The 17,565-nt window shown below is 33.7% G+C and overlaps 1 protein-coding gene across 1 annotated transcript; it reads left to right on the forward strand.

Annotated features, from left to right (window-relative positions):
* Positions 1-100: 100 nt before the first annotated feature.
* Positions 101-5,276, forward strand: LOC141824491 (serine/threonine protein kinase OSK1-like). The gene is made up of 11 exons (XM_074711794.1): positions 101-312; positions 1,441-1,632; positions 2,212-2,396; positions 2,763-2,945; positions 3,021-3,152; positions 3,226-3,411; positions 3,847-3,936; positions 4,022-4,105; positions 4,304-4,435; positions 4,505-4,744; positions 4,851-5,276. The coding sequence occupies exons 2-11, from the start codon at positions 1,446-1,448 to the stop codon at positions 4,962-4,964; spliced, it is 1,533 nt and encodes a 510-aa protein (XP_074567895.1). The 5' UTR covers positions 101-312; positions 1,441-1,445; the 3' UTR covers positions 4,965-5,276.
* Positions 5,277-17,565: the final 12,289 nt, after the last annotated feature.

Here is a 17,565-nt window from a genome sequence, read left to right on the forward strand (position 1 = left end):
CATCACCTTTCGCCATCACCATCGCCATCTCGTAGCCATAAAGCCGTCTATAAAAACCAGTAACGGTGCTCAGCGCCGGCCATCTTTTTGGCGAATCCATCGATGCGGCCAGGTTAGGATGGCGTGTCCGTGACTGGATTACCACTTTTTTTATTCCTGCATCGGTCGTCGTCTTCGGATCTCCCTTTCCACACTCTTCGCGAGCTCGATCCCCTTTATCCCTTCCTTCCTCCTCTCCGCCGTGCTACGAGACGTAGCTCAGGACCTCGATCAATCTTTGACGCCGGCCGCCGCGAGCCTCTGCAGAGTCAGGTCGGTGTTCGGTTCTCGAGTGTTGGGTTTCAGCACCGAGATTTCTTCTTCTTTTTTTTTTTCCTTCTCATTTTGAGCGTTCACTCCGATTTCTGAAAAAAAAAAGCACAAATTATTTGGGCTCGGAAAGTTTATTAATAGGACATGATCTTGGTTCCTATAAATTGTTTGTGTGGCTTACTTTAAGTTGCTGTGTGAATGAGGACTTTTAATTTGTGAGGCCAGCTAGTTTAGTTACATGGTATAACTCTGTGCTTAATTTTTTCGATCAGTATATCATTTTCAACAAGCGTTGTTGTTGTTGTTTGCGGTATTTCTCAGGTCTTATTCTGATACTAGCTACTGCCGTGCAATTGTTAGTGGATCAACACAATTTCCAATTCGGGTTCTCATGTTGATGCCCTAGGAGTTCTATACGCGCTATTCTGAAGATTTTTAATGCTTCATAAGTTTTGATCTGGAAAGAGTATTCATGTTTTACCATGGGAAGCTTTGATGACTTCTTCTCTAGCTTTCTTCTCCCATCAAGAAATTTATTGGTATTTGACATTTCACTAAGAACGCTAAAGCATAGCTGAAGATATGAGTAGTCTTGTTTTTTTTTTTTGCGAGAATTCATAAATTTTAACTAATAAAGTTTGAATACATAAAGTTCAGCTTTTGGGTGGCCGATCTCTATAACAACCTCCCAGTGAGTCAATATTTAGATCACCGGAGCATTTTTTGGGTGATATAATAGTTAATATGGCTATTGATTCTTGAATAAACTTATTACAACCCTGCAATTTCATTTTGACATGGAGATCAGTAGGATAATATGTTTGCTGTTCAGCTTTTCTATTTATTGGAGCTTTGTTTTCCTCGGATTCTTTCGTCCCAGTAGTTTGGTCTTCCTGTGAATTAACTACCTATATGTGCAGCCATAACATTGTTAAAGTGTTCATGCAACATATTGCAATACTTGCTGTAAACTTATTTGTCCTAAATATTCAGTTTTCAAGATTTATCATCCACAAGTCATGTGTCTAGTTTGTATATTCCAGAATTTCTATATTTAAGAGTTCTACTCTCCACATAACTGCATATGGTAAGAAAAGCGCCCTAAATTTCCTTCTATCAATATTTCAGCTAAAATGGAAGGATCTGGTAGAGGGGGTGGCAGTGCTGATGTGGTATTGCAAAATTATAAACTAGGAAAGACTCTTGGCATTGGAGCATTTGGCAAAGTTAAGATTGCAGAGCATTTGTTGACAGGGCACAAGGTGGCTATCAAGATTCTTAACCGTCGTAAAATAAAGAACATGGAAATGGAAGAAAAAGGTATGCCCTAACTGAGTGACGACGCCTAACTGTTGAATTTCTAGGAGATATCCACTTCTCTGTCTATCATCTACATGCTAAGAAACTCCACTTCCAAGATTCCATTGAGGGAATCATGAGGCTATCATTAATCAATCCAAGGGAATATAAGAAACTATCTTCAGATTACGTGATTATAGACCACTTCCAATTGATCTTGTCATTGTTAATTTATGCCCTTCTTGATCTATCACAGCTATCCAGATTATAGACCACTTCCAAGTGATTTTGTCGTTGTTAATTTGTGCCTTTCTTCATCTATCACAGCTAGCCATACTGTGTGTTTATAACTACTCCATATGACAATATTTGATGCATATCCATGTTTTTTGGCCAGAAGTAAAGAGACCCCTGTAATTTATTCAAAAGAATTGAAGGAAATCTCTTGTTAAACACAACAGCATCCAACATGCCATGGCCCCAAATATTCCATGAGAGCTTTGATGAACTAAGATTTGGATATTTTTTAGATTAATAGATCTCACAATTATCTCCGTAGTAATTTTAATATTTGCTAAATGTAATTTCTATATATTGTAGTGAGACGAGAGATCAAAATATTAAGACTGTTTATGCATCCTCATATCATCCGTCTTTATGAGGTGATTGAGACTCCGTCAGATATTTATGTTGTTATGGAGTATGTTAAGTCAGGAGAGCTATTTGATTATATTGTTGAAAAGGGAAGGCTACAAGAGGATGAAGCCCGTCGCTTCTTCCAACAGGTATCTGAAAAATTCTTACTGAAGCTCATGGACTATGAATTTTTCTATGTAACAGTGATTATTTCTATTTTCTAAAGTTTTATCAATGCCTTGGTCAAGTGAGTTCGATGGCTAAAAACTCAATTTGTTTATTCCATACCATCCCAAGAGTTATCTTCAGCATAATCTTTGGTTGATTGTGCCTGATTTTAGTGATTCATTAAGAATGTTTTGTTATGTGGATCATACTGATCTTGATGTCTTCTTTAAAAGATTTTCTGATGAATGTACCAATTAATTCTTGTACGACATGTTTCTATATTCTCGAATCATTTCTGACTTGCTTTCCTTCATTTCTGGTCAAATATCCTTGGGTTTGCCAAATAGATCATATCTGGCGTTGAATATTGCCATAGAAACATGGTTGTTCATCGGGACTTGAAACCAGAGAACTTGTTGTTGGATTCAAAGTGTAATGTTAAAATTGCTGACTTTGGCTTAAGTAATGTCATGCGTGATGGTCATTTTCTGAAGACTAGCTGTGGAAGCCCAAATTATGCTGCTCCTGAGGTATTTATATGCTCCACTTTTCTGATGCTTTATTTTCCAATGATTTTTATTAAAATGTTTTGTTCTTCATTGCAGGTAATTTCTGGAAAGCTTTATGCAGGGCCTGAGGTAGATGTGTGGAGTTGCGGTGTCATTCTTTATGCCCTTCTTTGTGGGACCCTTCCCTTTGATGATGAGAACATCCCAAATTTATTTAAGAAAATAAAGGCAAGTATCTTTTACATTCAAAATTTGTATTTCAGATTCATAGACAAATAAAATATATTGATGGTCAACTTAGGGTGGGATATATACGCTTCCAAGCCATTTGCCTGCTCTTGCACGAGATTTGATTCCAAGAATGCTGATTGTTGATCCTATGAAGAGAATAACTATTCGAGAGATCCGTGAGCATGCATGGTTCAAAACACGGCTTCCTCGATATCTTGCTGTCCCTCCACCAGATACTTCGCAGCAAGCTAAAAAGGTGTACAGCTTCAGCAATTGTTAAGTCATACTCTTTTTTCAAACATACTGCTATAAGGTTCTTATTAACTGTTGTTGCATTGGCTACCAACAATTCGTTGGTTCTTCTTTCGGTTAGTATCTAGTATTAGATTATTCAGTCTATTTGTAAAAGTAATTTGACAGCTGAGAACAAATTTTGATTGGGGAAATGTGTCAAAATCAGCATTCTTTTACATTTATTCAGTGAAGATTTATCAGATGCCTTCAGATACAGTCTCCAGATACTCTTTAGGTTTTCAAACAGTTATATTTTTAGATAAAAATAATTATAGGTGCTGATACATGCTGTTTTGGTGTTCTAGCTATTTTCATATGATCTTATATTTTCAATCCTGATCTTGGTTCGATACCTTGAGGATCCTACAATTGATCTCACAGTCGATCATTATTGCAGATCGATGAAGACATCCTTCTGGAGGTGACTAAAATGGGTTTTGACAAGAGCCAGTTGGTCGAATCTCTTCATAACAGGATACAGAATGAGGTATCTCATGCATGCAATCAAAAGAATCATGAGTTACAATTTTACTTTCTGGAGCAATAGCTGATTCGCTAGTGTTTATAACTAGGCTACTGTTTCATACTACTTGCTTCTGGACAACCGGTTCCGATCTGCTAGTGGCTACCTTGGCGGTGATTTTCAAGAAACTTTGGTAAGCACTGTTTTACTGTTTTATGCTGGATCGGTCTCATTGACACGTAACTATATCTTCATACAAACTGAAATTTCAAAACATCCTAACTACTTTCTTGTCAATGTAAAATTTCTTATTGGAAATTTATGAATTAGATGACCGCCAGATTGTTTGGTCTCAGACTGTTTTTTGTATTAAATGTTGTGCCTTTTGTAGGATTACAATTTGTTGCATAGGAATTCAAGTAACATTCCAGCACCACATCGCTTACCAGGCTATATGGAGCAACAAGTAATCGGTTCAAGAGAACATTTCCCTGCCGAAAGAAAATGGGCTCTCGGCCTTCAGGTGCTTGCATATTTATCTTCCTTGTCTTCATGAATCATTCACTCAGTCTTTTTCTTTTTTGATCAACAGTCTCGAGCTCATCCTCGCGAAATCATGATTGAGGTCCTTAAAGCTCTACAAGACCTAAACGTTTGCTGGAAGAAGATTGGACACTACAACATGAAATGCCGTTATTTTCCTGGCTTTCCCAATACCGAAAGCATGCTTAACAACTCTCTTCGATCCAACCATAGCTTCATCGATGAGTCAGCCATTGTTGAAACTGACGAAGCTGGAAGAGAATCTGCTGTAGTGAAGTTTGAAATTCAGGTTACAACCACTCTATCTATAGTCAATCTATAATACAAGTTAACAACAAAGCAAATGGGCAATCGACTCAAAAATGCCTTAACATGACATATCATCTCGTGTGCAGCTTTACAAGACAAGGGAAGAGAAATATCTCCTCGACTTGCAGAGGGTCAGTGGTCCACAGCTTCTGTTTCTGGACTTGTGTGCTGCCTTCCTTGCCCAGCTCAGAGTCCTGTGACGATGCCGACTTTTAGTTCTCGTATTCGTGTTATCGTGAATATACACTTACTCTGCAGTGACTCGAAACTCCTTATACGACAGTAGTGTAGTAAACTCATGTATGGTGTCTTTGAGGCTGCTCAAGCAGGGATTTTTCCTCAAATGGTTGCCTGTTTTTTCAATGGCATTTTCTTTTTATGTTAAAAGGTCTCCAAAAAAAGTTTGTGAACAATGATAGACACTAAAACTATGTGTTGGTGCATACATTTTATTTTGAATTGATTGGGTAGGTGAATCAAGGGAAAAGAGGACATGGTTGAGTTGGTTATTATGAGATAGATTTGTTAAAGTGGACAAGAGTCGAATTTTTAACTGGAGAGCTCCCGACTTTCAATTCTGTTTATAGCTTAAATTTTTTTTGTTCTTCTGGTAATTATCTGAATGGATCTAATACCAGGAGCATTGCTTGCAAGTCCACTGCAATTGTAGGAAATAGATCTTAGTGGAAATGAGCTTATAGGTAAATTAGCACTGTATATGACATTACTAAGATCTTCTATGAAACTTGGGAGAAACAAAACTAATCGGAAGGATAATTTTCTTGAGATTCTCCTTGATATTTCTTTTCAGACTAACTGTGATTTTAAAATTTATAATATATATTATATTATTATTATTATAATTAATAATTTAATTTAATTTTAAAAATAATTAAATATTAAATTAATTTAATTATAAAAAATAATTATAATTGAACTAGCGATAATATAGTAAATGTAAAAGTAAAGTATTAAAATCTTCAAACAAATAACAAGGTTTTGTCTTATTACCTAAGATTAAATCAAACAATATTAGGTTATGTTTTATTTCCTATAACTTTGGTTATGTGATTACCAAGTAATTACATAACCAAGGTAATCACGGATGACCCCCTCCAACCAAACGCACCCTAAGGCTCTTACTTTGTTTGGGAAGAAAGGAAAGAGAATGAAGGTTAAATATATAAAATTATAAAAATATTTTTATTTTTTAAATAAATTTATATGTGAAAAAAATATATATAGCTCATGAGACCGATAAAAATTAATATTTATAACTTAAATAAATAAAAAATTTAAAAAAATAATGAGTAAACATATAATAAATATGTGAAATACAAAATTTATACACTTTGGTACGATAAAGGATAAATCAATATTTTTACATATATTTTTATAAAAATTTACTAATGTAAAAATCTAAAACTAACAAACATCCAAAATCATCAAGTAACAAGTCTTATATTAAATAATAATAGTTTAACAAATATCCAAAATTCTCTAAGTACATAGCATTTAAATGCATATTACATAATATCTAAATATATATCATCTAACAAGTAACAAACTAATCATGCAGTAGATTCTCTCCATCTATCATTTAGAATAATAAATTTTTGCGATATTCAAAAGGGCATCTAAGTAAAGCTCTCAACATCTTCGGGCGTTGAACAAGATACAAATAACATTTATAAATTCTATATTGTTCAACACCTAATTGAGTCAATAAACTTCACACTTCATTCTCAGGAATAGGAATTTCATTTGACTTAACCATTTTATGTGTTGAACTCATAATGGCTTGAGCTACATGGTCAATTGCTTTGCCTATACTGTCATCATCAACTTTACCTTTCTTTGCACTCTTGTTCTTTAATGATGCTTTAACAAAAGAGTTAGCTTGAGATTTAGTTGGTTCAGAACTAAGAGTAATTCAACTTCATCAATGGTTTTGAACTGATTTTCATCAATATTATTCTCCACTTCCATGCTAGCTCTTCTTTTTCGTATTTCTGACGCAGTGTTGGCATGTTGTCCTGTAGCCCTACCTTTCCCATATAACCCATATAATTGAATTAACTTTTCATAATTTCGAATAGGCTTGCTCTTCCATTCGGCAGCTGCTGGTTTGATCTACAAATTACAATATAATTATATCAAACATTCATTCATAGATAGTATCATAAAAGAAAATCAAATATATTTTTTAAATGCATACACACCTCAATTAGTTGTTGCAAAACTTCAGGTTCAGCACTGAAGAATTCTATGATGGGATCCCATGCAAAACCACTCATACTATTCTTGAATATATCATAACATGAAAACTAGCTTCTTTTAATATGTTTCATGCGATTTTGAACCTTATCCTTATCGATAAGTTTGTCGGAAAATTTTTCTTTCAATTCATTCATAATATTTTCAAATGCATGTGTAGTAAAGATTCCACCAACCCTGTTGTTGGGTTTTCCAGGCAGCAAAAACTGCTTTTGCGTTACGGAAACTCCGAAAACCCATGCCAAAGGATCCGTGTGAAAACATAAAATTTCACATACTCGTTTTTCTATCCTAGATCTACTTTAGATCTACATGATAAGAGTTTTTACCCTCGATGCGTGCCCTTCGCGTATCTCGCTCTTCCTTGCGATCGTCGGATCTCGAGGGAGTCAAGTGTACTCCCCTCTACAAGTATCCACATGGACAAGTAGATGAAGACCAAAGCTCTAGAGTGTGTTAGCACCCTTAGGGAGTTTCGGCCAAGGGAGAGGGAGAGGGAGAAGAGAAGAGCCTGAGGAAGAAGAAGGCTTGAATACACTTTAATGGAAAAATGAATTTCCTTCATGCATACTAATGTGGCCTGCCACATTATCAAGGAGATGGAGTTACAATAACTCCATTAATGCCATGAGTTACAACCTATTTGTAACCCCCATGAGGTGGTATCCCTTGATGATGTAGAGCATCATCATTGGCCATCATTTATGCCACCTCACCTTGAAGTCATTTGGTCAAGTCAAACACTGACCATGAGGTGGCATAAGTCAAGTCAACCTTGACCATGATATGACATAAAGTCAAGTCAAATTTGACCATGACGTGGCATAAAGTCAAGTCAAACTTGACCATCAAGTCAAGTCAAACTTGACCATTAAGTCTTCCTTCTCAAGTCAAGTCAAACTTGACTTCCTATCTCCCAAGGTTGATCAAATCAACTCAATTAGTCTAGTTTGAATTACACTTAATCCAATTTAATTCACCACATGAATCTAATTCTCTTGGTTTATCAAATGAACCCAATCTCCATCTAATTACCCTTTGTGTGTGACCCTATAGGTTCTTGTAACGTTGGTAATGCTTCTAAACCAATCTAGAAACATAAACAATGAGCGGTATCTAGCAACACATCATTGCTACCCAAGTTACAAGAATATTGAGATCCAACATCACTATAGTGACTACTAATTGTGACTCTCACAATATGTGACCATGTCCTTCTATCCTTGATATCATGATATGATCAAACCGAGGCATATATCGTGTCATCCTCTAATCAATTTATGTTTTGAACTCCAAGTAGACTCACTTTAATCAAATGAGCTCAATATTTCATATTGACTCATTTGGGCATGATCATGCACTTCAGTGGTCTTACTCTATCAAGAACTATGATATCACTCCCGTTATATAGGAGGGATAGATCCCATCTACATCACTCATATCCCTCCACATAATTTGTTACATACCCGGTAATCGCCTTTATAGTTCACCCATTTATGGGTGACGTTTGATGAAGCCAAAGTACACAACTCCTTATGTTGGGAACCATGGTGATTTCAAGTCCAAGGACTAATAGCCACATGAGAAAGTATATGACACTCATATAACGATCCATGATACTTTCTCATGGCGGGTCATTCAGTATACATTCCCCAATGCATACCCATGTGTTAACTTGATATCTTATATCCATGACTTGTGAGATCAAGTCATCGTGTTGACCTACATGCTAGTCTCATCACATTAACATTGTCCCTGAATATTAATACTTGACTAGGAATCATTAAGAGTAGTGTTCTCTATATCATTTCACCATCGATTCAACCAACCGATTGATATAGATACGAACCATCTACTCAAAGACGTTATTATACTTAGTTATTTGGCACCAATACAAGTAAGTATAATAACCATAAAGAAATGCCTTTATAAATATATAGAAATATGATACAATGAGTCCATACATCAATCATCACATGATTGGCTCTAGGGCTCTCACTAACACCTGTTGCCTATATTATATTTGTTCAAATATGCATCAATAAGAGCATCATCCATTACTTTATTCCAAACACACTGATTATTTGTCTTGTTTGCACTTGCATTTTCACTTGGTTAGTCCTTCTTTTTTGGCATCCTTAAAAATTAAATTATAGTAACAATTAAACATAGAATCACATAAATAGTCATATGACATAACATTCAAGTAACATAATAAATTAAAATGCCAACATTCACAATCATCTAATTACAAGAAAATTTATCCAAAATCACAAGATAAACAAATTAACATAAATATCACATATTATAATGAGTAATGATACTTAGCATGAAAAGCTAGCATGACAGATACATAAGGCTGGGTCCTACCTACATGCAGTTGGGTCCCACTTTCATGCCTGTGTCTGTCATGCTAGCTTTTCATGCTAACTTTTCATGCTGAGTATCATTACTCTATTATAATCTAACCACATAGCCGCAGCTATGGAATCCCTAATCAATTCTTCCCTTCTTGCATTTTCATTGTCATCTCTATTATTATGATTTTTTTTCTTGATGATCACTATTATTATTAAGTTCAGCATCAACCTCGACAAGCAATCCCTCATCTAGATCAACATTAATCAAGTAATTGTGCAAAATACAACAACAGAGAATAATTTATTTTTGAGTTTCAACTTTATAATTTGGCTCCGTTGAACTTCCTATAATAGCAAATCTATTCTTAAGGACTCCAAAAACTCTTTCAATTACATTGCGCAAGGAAGAATGCCGAAGATTAAATAACTCCCGAGCATTTCATGGTGGATTGCGGCTATATTCTTTCAAATGATAACGTTCTCCTCGATATAGTGTAATAAGACCGCTTGTCAACATGAATCCAATATCAACAAGATAGTATTTTCCTAAAAAAATATGTTGTTAAATTGTAAAATCAAGAAAAACCTAATCACAATATATGTCATTTGATTTACCTTTTGGGATTTTAAGGCACTCTTGTCTGGTTAATGCATTTTTTTTATTCTTGAGTCGGATGCTGTCCCTTCCCACCCGACTAAGACATAAGTGAATTTCAGATCAAATGTGTCCTTTCTACCATGAAACTTTGGGGCATCAAAGGGAGAAACATTAATACAATATGTGTTCCATCTATTGCTCCAACACAATCCTGATATACCATGTTTAAATTATTAATAATTATGAATATATAGACATTAATATATACTAATCAAAAGATAAGAATAATACTTTTACCTTAAAAAAATGGGTAGAATCGATTGCTAGTGAAGATTTCTGAATGAACTTGTGACCCATCCGGTTGTTTGAGAAATTTATCCTCCAACTCCATTATAGCTCTTAAAACATTATGGAAATGATGACTCACTGTTTCTCCAGATTAATAGAAAAAGAAGCCAAGTTCACGATTTGTAACATTGTGACCTAGCAAATAGAGTGATTTTGCTACTTGTTCTTCTACAGTAATCCTTGTGGTAGGTCATAAACCACCTTCTTTGACTAAAAGATTACACAATCCCACAAATGCAGAAGGATTCATTCTAATTATACTATGACATTGATCATTAGTTAGTAATTTTATCATTAATTCATTTTATATATGTTCCCCTTCTAATAGTAAAAGACGAGAAATTTGATTATTTTGTTTATCTCTATTTCGCGCATACCAAGCCACAATCAAACAAACAACTTGTGCCAATGCGAGTTGATGCATACGATGCAACTTAATGAAATCATTATATTTACCGTTTTGATCACCCATCTATAATCAAATAAATAAAAAATAAATTAATATTATACAAGATATTCATACTATTAAATAGAAAGGAAAAAAATCTCATCTTCCTTAAATTAAGATCACGCAATATGTTTACGCTAGTAATGTTAGAGTGCAACAACTATATTTATTTGGAAAAAATTCAAATGCACAATAAGAAATCTTAAACTTAAAAATTGGACATAAATAAATATAATTTTATTAGATATTTATCTTTGGCCCATGAAAAAAGGAGCTCAAATGAAAATGGTGAAGATCACATAGGGTCGGGGCTATTGTACATACGGGAAGATCCTAGCGAAAAGCACAGATATAGTGGACTAGGCTGAAATGAAAATAGTGAAGATCAGATAGGATCGGGGCTACTCTACATACGGAAAGATCCTAGCGACGAGGAAGGATTGGGGTGAAGTAGAGATATAGATGCTTAGTTACCCTACTGCTATACTTTTTCTTTCTAGCGTTGAGCTTATCTTTTCCTTTCCCTTGTTTAATACGTTTCTTGCTAGAGAAGCGTTGAAACCTTGAGCTATGCCTGCTTCACTTCACAACCCGAACGAAGAAAAGTAGGTTTACCCTAGGTGCTATTACATAGTTTCGAATACATAAAATGTTATCAGAATCAACAAACGTCAAATTAGATGCAATATGATCAGCATATGGCGAAGATAAGATCATATATTCGTATTATTAGCACTTTCCAATGGAGAATGAAAAAGACAACTATTACGATATGTGCTCTTGTCCATTCAGATATGAGATTGTTGCTGAGGGCAAAAGGAATAGGAGGAGAAGGAGATTATGATTACCTGTCTCTATTCTCTTGAATTTTATCTTCGGAGAAATTTACGATGAAGGTCGATGTCGAGGAGTGCGAGCGATGAGATTTTATGACGGCTGCGTTATGTGATGAGGAGCAACGGTGCAAAAACCTTAATAGATGAGTTATTTTAATAATTAATATTTTAATGAAAGGATAAAATTGGAATAAATATTTTTAAAATTTTTCTTCCCCTTCCTTACACCTCAAATCGGGGAGTGTAAGAAATTATGTCGATTCTTGGGCATGCAAGGGGAAAGCTTACCCTTCTCTCCCCTTCCCCTCCTTAACTCACTCCATCCTAAACAAGGATAAAAATTCTCTTTCCCCTTTCTTACCCTTCTCTCCCTTTCCCTAATTACCTCCTCCCAAACGAACTATAATGATGGAAATGACAGGGAGGACGAGGGAAGGGCAAGGTAGGATAAATAAGGATAACGATGGAAATGAGAATTTTAAAGATAGAAAAAAAGGAAAATAATAAATTTTATTTTTTTATATTAGGATTTCTTACTTTTCGATTTGGAAGGTAAGAAAGATAAAGAAAATTTTAAAAATATTTTATTTTATTTTTATTTTTATTTTAAAATATTAATTCTTAATTAAGTTAATTCATTTATTTAGATATTTCATTTTTGTGCCATCGTTTTTCATGCAACGTGCGTTGTTACTGTCCAATATGCAACGTGCGTTGTTACTGTCCAATGTCCAATTACTCGCACTCAGAGGCGGATCTATTAAGGGGCCCGGGGGGGCCATGGCCCCCCAGGGCCCAGCCCAAGTTTAAATTAAGATTTTAGGGTTAATGGTTAATAGGTTTAGGGTTAATGGGTTGTTGATCTATTGGATCCTAAACCAACCCGATAAGGAAACTTATAATGCGGCTGCAAACTGCAAACCTAAGAGAAATCGTGAGTTTGGGTCCCGATCGCGGCATCGCGCCTCCCTTGCGTCTTCTTCCGTTCTTCGTGTCTTCGTCGGGCGCGGTCGCAGCAACAACTTCAGCTTGGATTCGACGATCTGCAAGGCGGCTGAGGACGCCGGTGAGTGAAGGGTGGATTGGGCAACGCCGGTAACAGGGTCAATCGGCTGCGGCAGCGGCGTGAAGGGCAGATCGGAAGAGAAGAAGTAAATCGGGTGAGTTTCAGCCGAATAGCTTGATCTCTAGGGTTTTTCGGACACTATGTAGCGAGATTACTGCATACCACTTCCATTTGCTTTATTACCTATAAATTGTCGATAGAATATGAATAAATTAGTTGTTGTATTACTTAGTCTAATGTCCTAGTTTTTAGATTAAGATAATCTACAAGATATCCTAGTTCTCGCTTGATATCCAAGCCTATCCACTACCCACTAGTTCTAGATTTTACTCTATAACTTATCTAATTCATCAAAGCTTGCTACAATTTCTAGCCATGGTAAAAAACTAAGCCTCTGTGGTTAATTAATTCAAAAGCATCTTCACAAATGAATAGTAATGGTGAATTATTTTCTGGACTCTATCTTTTTTACTTTACCACATATTTCTATTGTTGATGACACTTATATTTCTATCAAAGAACATGGTTCCTTGCTTAACTCCTCATTACTCTTGAATAAAGTGCTTAATGTTGGAAAGCTTCCCATGAGTTTATTTTTTGCTTGCACTTGCACAAAACCCTTAATCTTTTAACATGCCCATTGTGTTTTCCCGGTCATATATTTGATGAAGTCTATCACTTAGACGATCACCTCGCCTTTAATGTTCTTACTAATAACAATCTCACCTTACACCAATGGCATTGTTGACTTGGTGATCCTTTTATCTAGATTTGAACAGTTTGTTAATATTCCACCTTTGTTGACCAAGCTTTATTGTGAAGTGTGTGAATTTGGTAAGGATCATTGAGTATCATTTCCTCTTGCAGTCAAGAATTACCTCTTCTCGCTCCATTGCAATACTTATATCTACCTCTTCTCGCTCCATTGCAATACTTATATCTTAGTCTCCATGCCTCCATGAGCTTCAAATGTTTGTTCTCTGAGCCAACATAGAAAAATTCTTGATGGTCCTTCTAGTGTGTCTCCCTTATTACTTGGTCCCACCCAATCCAACATTTTAAGAAAGGGTCTATCAAATTTGAAGCGCATACAACCATTCTTAATGATGATTTGACATACCTAAATGTTCATTTCCTTGGTAAATTTCTTACAATAGCCTTCTAATGTTAAAAAGGCAAACTATGGCCCCTACTATGAAAGGAAAAACCATTTTCCCTTTGCTATTCAAGATGACTATCAACATACATCTAGAGTCGCATGAAATGGCAGAGATTGGAGGATAATGTCTCAAAGTGCAATGTCTCAAAGTGCATCAAAACATGTCCACAGATGTAAGGTATCTTTAGTACGTATTAGATCTTGGTTGGTGTTGGTTGATTATTGACATTACTGTAGAGTTGATTATATAACCCCCCAAATATGAGTATATCGTTTTCATTATATTACCCCTTCCAAATATCCATCCGCCCCTGCTCGCACTCCATAATATCAGCATCGACATTGACTCTCACTCAGGGGCGGATCCAGGATTTCATATTTGGGGGGGGGGGCCATATAATGAAAACGATATACTCATTTGAATCCAAAAATTGTCCAAAGATACATATCAAGGACCTAAGTACAACCTTAATCAATTAAATAATTATAAAAAAAATAAAGAATAACTAAATTAACATTTATAATCCTTAGCACAAAAACCTAACATAGCATAATACTGAAAAGCTGGTTCATTTGCTCTCTTCCTTTGAAAAAATTTATCAATCATTTTGATTTTCCCCATTTGAAACATTTAATACTGAAAAGCTGGAATTATTTCAAATAGGTGAATAATAATTAATAACAATAATATTAAATCAAATATTAAGTTAGTGAATAATAACAACATAAAAAATATCAAACTTTTTATCATTTCATCAAATATTAAAATAGCAATTCCAACTTTAACTAATAAACCATTTAGACACTTTAATTTCTAAACTCATAAGATTTGATTAAAATGCCTAAGACTAAAATTAATCATTTTATAAAAGAAAAATACAAAATTAAGGAATCTAAAAAAGGAAAACAAATAAAATCAAGCAATATAAATCATAATAGTGTATAAATCTATGGCTTGTACAATAAGAGGACAAATTAACATGTATCATCAAAACCCCAAGGATTAAAATCAATTCCAGCTTTCTAATGTCAACAGTTAATACATACGATAAATTATAAATGTCAAATTGTCGGATGTTACGATCCTACATTCAGGACCTAAATTTAGCTTTCTTTATATGCTGTAGGAGTTCTCAAAGGCCTCTCGTGGCAATGAGAGTCATGATAGACTTTCAATTAACAGCATGATTGGTTAATTAATAATTCACAAGAAAAGATTTCTGTTAAGTTGAAAAGCTTTGGGATTGTTAATTCCCAGTGGTCAATGAATGGATGCATTGTAATGTAGCACAAAGAAATTCGAATTCATTCACGATCTGCATTATATTGTTTCACTAGCCATTTAATTTCGATGGATAAAGGAAATTACGGACCTTACATAGAGAGCAGAGTTCTTCTGCATAACCACCAAATGTGGATACTGGCAGTGTGGCATTTATACAAGCAACTGCATTGTATCCTGGAGTTCTTCCAGCAATGCGATCTCGCAAACCATCCAACTCCCTTTTCGTAACATACGTCTTGTAATCCCAACAGAACTTGAAAATTAACAACAACCATCAATATGATACCGAATGTCATAAGAGCATGAGAGCAAATCGATCAAAAAGCATATTTTACAGCAGTTCATATATGAGAAGAGCCAACAAATTGAGCTGCTCGTTTCCGATTCTCACCTCGATACCAAAGGACTCATTAAACTTGTAGAAGGTGCGAACCCGGAGACGGAGGCAGCCCACAGCTCGTCGTCCGAGACAGCTTCCCTCACGAAGAGAGAACCCCACCAGTCAAATTTCAACCTTTCTTGCTCGCATAGGTGGGAGGATGCGGATCGGGCGTCCACGCGACGACCAGGGGGCGTCCGGTGAGTTCCCGTCTCCTCCGAGGACAAGAAGAGGGTTTGGGGCAAATCATCTCCTGTATTCTAAGAGAAGATGAATCGGGAATATGGCATCCATCCGTGCACCTCTGCTTCCTCGAGAAGATCGAGCTTGTCCCTGCGGGCGTCGAGCAAGCGCTGCACGGCCTGGCCTTGGGAAGACATGCGCACGCGGCGCGCCCGGACGCGCGCCTGCACTCGGACCAGCGCCTGCGTGGTCGTAGCGTACGTGGGCTGGGGGGGGGGGGCCAAGGCCCCCCCGGGTCCCTTACTACATCCGCCACTGCTCTCACTGTAAATCTTTTCAAAAGGACAAAAGGGGCGTTTGGTTGGAGGTTATCATTGATAACCTTGATTATCTGTTCAAAATTATCAATTATAACCTTGTTTGACTCAGGTTATGATCGATTTTCAAATAATAAAATATCACCACTACATCAACAAATGAGTTATAATTCGGAAATATGATTACCTTGACAGTCTAAGATTTTCTATAATTTCATAGGTTAACGAATTTTTTTCTCATGATTAACCTTCGATTTTAAAACTCAATTAATTGAAAAGTATTGATTGAAGCTGAGTTAATTAATTTATAAATTTAAAAGATATAATTTATTTTAAATTTAAAAAAAATAAAATTAATGAATTATATTTATTAATTTAATAAATTATTTTATTAGAATAATTATTTTAATGTATTATTTTATTAAGATATATAAAAATTTATGTTAAATTTTAAAAAATAAAATAAATAAATGATATTTATTAATTTAATAAATTATTTTATTAAAATAATTAATTTAATGAATTATTTATTAAAAAATTTAATAAAATATATTTATTAATTTAATGAATTATTTTACTAAAATATATTATTTTAATGAATTATTATTTAAAATATATATAAATTTATTTTACATTTCAAAATTTAAAATTAATTAATTATATTTATTAATTTAATGAATTATTTTATTAAAATAATTATTTTAATGAAAAATATATAAATTTATATTAAATTTATAAAATAAAATTAATAAATGATGTTTATTAAATTAATAAATTATTTTATTAAAATAATTATTTTAATGAATTATTTTATTAAAATAAAATTAATGAATTATATTTATTAATTTAATAGATTATTTTATTAAAATAATTTTTTTAATGAATTATTTTTTAAATATATATAAATTTATTTTAAATTTTAAAAATAAAATTAATGAATTATTTTTATTAATTTAATAAATTATTTTATTAAAATAATTATTTTAATGAATTATTTTTTTTAAAAATTTATATGAATGTATGTTAAATTATTATTTTAACAAATTATTTAATTTTTTTAATGAATTATTTTTTAAATATATATAAATTTATTTTAAATTTTGGAAAATAAAATTAATGAATTATATTTATTAATTTAATTAATTATTTTATTAAAATAATTACTTTAATAAATTATTTTATTAAAAATATATAAATTTATTTTAAATTTTAAAAAATTATAAATAAATTATATTTATTTTTTGATATATTATCAATTTATTATCATTATTAATATTATTAATATTAATATTATTAATTTAATTTAATATATTTGAATCAAGGATAATATAGTAAATATTAAATTTGTTATGTTTTATTCTCTCTAAATAAATAAATTGAACCAAACAATATTAAGTTATTTTTTATACCCCATAACTTTGGTTATGTGATTACCTAGTAATTACATAACAAATATTATATATGATAACGGGAACCAAACGCATCTGGGGCTATCATTAATAATCTTAAATATCTGTTCAAAGTTATTAACGATAACCTTATTTG

The sequence above is a fragment of the Curcuma longa genome, chromosome 3 (assembly GCF_044706935.1).
Source record: "Curcuma longa cultivar G26 ecotype Majalengka, Jawa Barat chromosome 3, ITB_CL_G26_1.1, whole genome shotgun sequence".
In the NCBI taxonomy this organism is placed as follows: domain Eukaryota; kingdom Viridiplantae; phylum Streptophyta; class Magnoliopsida; order Zingiberales; family Zingiberaceae; genus Curcuma; species Curcuma longa.

What these genes read in the sequence shown, in the direction of transcription:
- LOC141824491 (XM_074711794.1), top strand. Translation starts at nt 1,446, where the DNA reads ATGGAAGGATCTGGTAGAGGGGGTGGCAGTGCTGATGTGGTATTGCAA. An exon ending in CCCGTCGCTTCTTCCAACAG is followed by an intron (nt 2,397 to 2,762) that starts GTATCTGAAAAA and finishes TTTGCCAAATAG; the next exon opens with ATCATATCTGGCGTTGAATA. An exon ending in TAGTGAAGTTTGAAATTCAG is followed by an intron (nt 4,745 to 4,850) that starts GTTACAACCACT and finishes TCTCGTGTGCAG; the next exon opens with CTTTACAAGACAAGGGAAGA.